Source organism: Prunus persica, chromosome G6 (assembly GCF_000346465.2).
Source record: "Prunus persica cultivar Lovell chromosome G6, Prunus_persica_NCBIv2, whole genome shotgun sequence".
NCBI lineage: Eukaryota > Viridiplantae > Streptophyta > Magnoliopsida > Rosales > Rosaceae > Prunus > Prunus persica.
This window is the reverse complement of record NC_034014.1, coordinates 16,082,925-16,085,709: the sequence shown is the minus strand read 5'-3', so window position 1 is coordinate 16,085,709 and position 2,785 is coordinate 16,082,925. Positions and strand designations below refer to the sequence as shown.

Here is a 2,785-nt window from a genome sequence, read left to right as displayed (position 1 = left end):
TCTGGAGTGCTGCAGAAGGGAAAATAAAAAACAGAGGAAAAGGAAGACAAATAATTACACTGAGATCATTTTTCGATGGCTTTCATGGCATGCCTTCTTCTTGCCTTGGCATTTGTTGCTGCTGAAGCACAACAGATGCAGTCGAATATAAGCCAAGGCTCTTCTTTAAAACCAACCACCAACTCCACATGGCTGTCACGTTCTGGTCTATATGCCTTTGGATTTTACAGGCAAGGCAATGGCTATGCTGTTGGGATATTTCTTGCTGGAATTCCCGAAAAGACAGTCGTGTGGACAGCAAATCGAGATGATCCACCAGTCTCCAACAATGCCACCTTGCTCTTCACAGGTGACGGCCTTGCCTTGACAACAGCAGAAGGCCAAAATTACTTGGTAAAATCTTCTGGCTCTGCTTCTTATGCTTCCATGCTCAATTCGGGTAATTTCGTGCTGTACAACTCTGGTCGGAAAATAGTATGGCAGAGCTTTGATCATCCAACCGACACCCTTTTGCCCGGTCAACGCCTTTTATCAGGAAACGAACTTTTCTCGGCGAAATCAGAAGCTGATCACTCAACGGGGATTTTCCGTCTCAAAATGCAAAAGGATGGAAACCTTGTTCAGTACCCTGTAGATACTCCAGACACCAGTCCTTACGCTTTTTATGCATCTTCAACTTATGGAGCGGGAGAGAACTTGACACTTAATTTGGGTGCTGATGGCCGTCTCTACTTGCTCAACGGGACTGGTTCGAATATTTTGAATATAACAGATGGAGGTCTTCCTACTGATGAAGGAAAACTTTATCTTATGAGAATTGATGCAAATGGGATATTTCGTTTGTATTCACATGATTTGACAAAGAATGCAATTTGGTCAGTTGAGTGGGAGTCTTCCAAGGATAAGTGTGTTCCTAAAGGCCTGTGCGGATTGAATAGCTATTGTGTCTTAATTGATCTAGAGCCGGACTGTAGATGTCTTCCGAGATTCGAATCTGTCAACCAGGGAAATCAGACATCCGGGTGCCAGAGAAATTTTGTTGCGGATGCATGCAAAAACAGGAATGAGAATTTCACTTACACCATGGAAGAGCTGGAAAGCACAACATGGGAAGATGTTTCGTATATGAGTTTGAGATTATCCGACAAAGACGATTGCATACAAGTCTGTCTGGAGGATTGTAACTGTGAAGCTGCGCTTTTTGACGGTACAAACTGCAGAAAGCAGAGGCTTCCTTTGAGATATGGTAGAAGAAACACTGGAACTTCAGACAGAGCTCTCATCAAGGTAGGTGTACCTACAAAACCACATACAGATCCTAGAATCGTTCAACCAGGAAGCAAGAAAAAAGGTAGAACTGACATCCTGATTATTGGTCTTTCATTTACTGCTTTTGGATCCATTTTGTTGTTGATTTCCGTGATTGTGTTGTGGAAACACAATGTCTGGGCATATAAAAGAATGAGTGCTGTGAATGGTGACCTTGAATTGAATGAGAGTGTGGCTCCGCGACGATATGCTTATGAAGAGCTAGAAGAGATGACTAATAATTTCAAGGAAGAGCTTGGTAGAGGAGCCTCGTCAACAGTATATAAAGGGCTGATTTTGGGTACCCAAAAGCCAGTTGCTGTCAAAAGACTAGAGAAAGTTGCAGCCGAAGGGGAAACAGAATTTCAGACTGAGATCAGAGTTATTGGGAGAACCCATCACAAGAATCTAGTCCGTTTACTTGGGTATTGCCTTGACGGAGCTAAAAAGCTTTTGGTGTATGAGTACATGAGCAACGGCTCACTTTCAGATGTGCTCTTCACCAGTGAAAGGCAACCATTTTGGGAAGAAAGAATGGGCATTGCTCGTAACATAGCGCGGGGGTTTCTTTATCTCCATGAAGAGTGTGATACACAGATCATCCATTGTGACATAAAGCCTCAAAATATACTACTAGATGAGTTCATGTGCCCGAAAATCTCCGACTTTGGATTGGCAAAGCTGCTTAAGGCAGACCAAACTAGAACAACTACTGGAATCAGAGGAACCAAGGGGTATGTTGCACCGGAGTGGCATAGGAAAATGCCAATAACGGTTAAAGCAGATGTTTACAGCTTCGGAATTGTGCTGTTGGAGATCATATGTTGTCGAAGGAACGTGGATTGGAGTCTTCCTGAGGAGGAGGCTATTTTGGATGAATTGGCCTGCAACTGTTTTGAGAAGGGTGAACTTGGCAAATTAGCAGGTGATGAAGAGATAGAGAGAAGGCAATTTGAAAGGATGATTAAAGTGGGACTTTGGTGCATCCAGGATGAGCCATCGCTCCGTCCCTCTATGAAGAAAGTTCTGCTGATGCTGGAAGGGACCGTGGACATCCCAACCCCTCCCAGTCCAAGTTCTTTTTTCAGTGCCATTTAAATGAATGCCTGTGTCTCAAGAGTGAAGTGGCTCTGGTTCCAAATTCCTATCTGATGCTGATATGCTTGTTGTTTTCCTTTTCTATGTACCGCAACTCTATCATGTATGATATTATTATAGTTTGGCTTCCTCTTATAATCTATATTTCTTTCATCCGTTTTACTTTGAAGAGAGGTTGATTGTTTTGGATATGAGGGAATTTGGCTTTATTTTAAATTTTCTGTGATTCCCCTGACGAGTGCACCTTCTGGCTTTATTTTAAGCTTTCTGTTGTTGAGTGCTTTTGTCTTGATGTGCATATTGTTATAAAACTAGAGGAATTGGAGAGGAAATTGAGATGGAGAGAAAATAGAGAAACTGAATTTTCATTCTGATTTCT

The 2,785-nt window shown here is 42.4% G+C and overlaps 1 protein-coding gene across 1 annotated transcript; it reads left to right on the top strand.

The window, feature by feature from the left end:
* LOC109950037 (G-type lectin S-receptor-like serine/threonine-protein kinase LECRK3) lies at positions 1-2,555 on the top strand. Its single transcript, XM_020567543.1, has one exon. It carries the CDS (start codon positions 76-78, stop codon positions 2,404-2,406), a length of 2,331 nt encoding a protein of 776 aa, XP_020423132.1. The 5' UTR covers positions 1-75; the 3' UTR covers positions 2,407-2,555.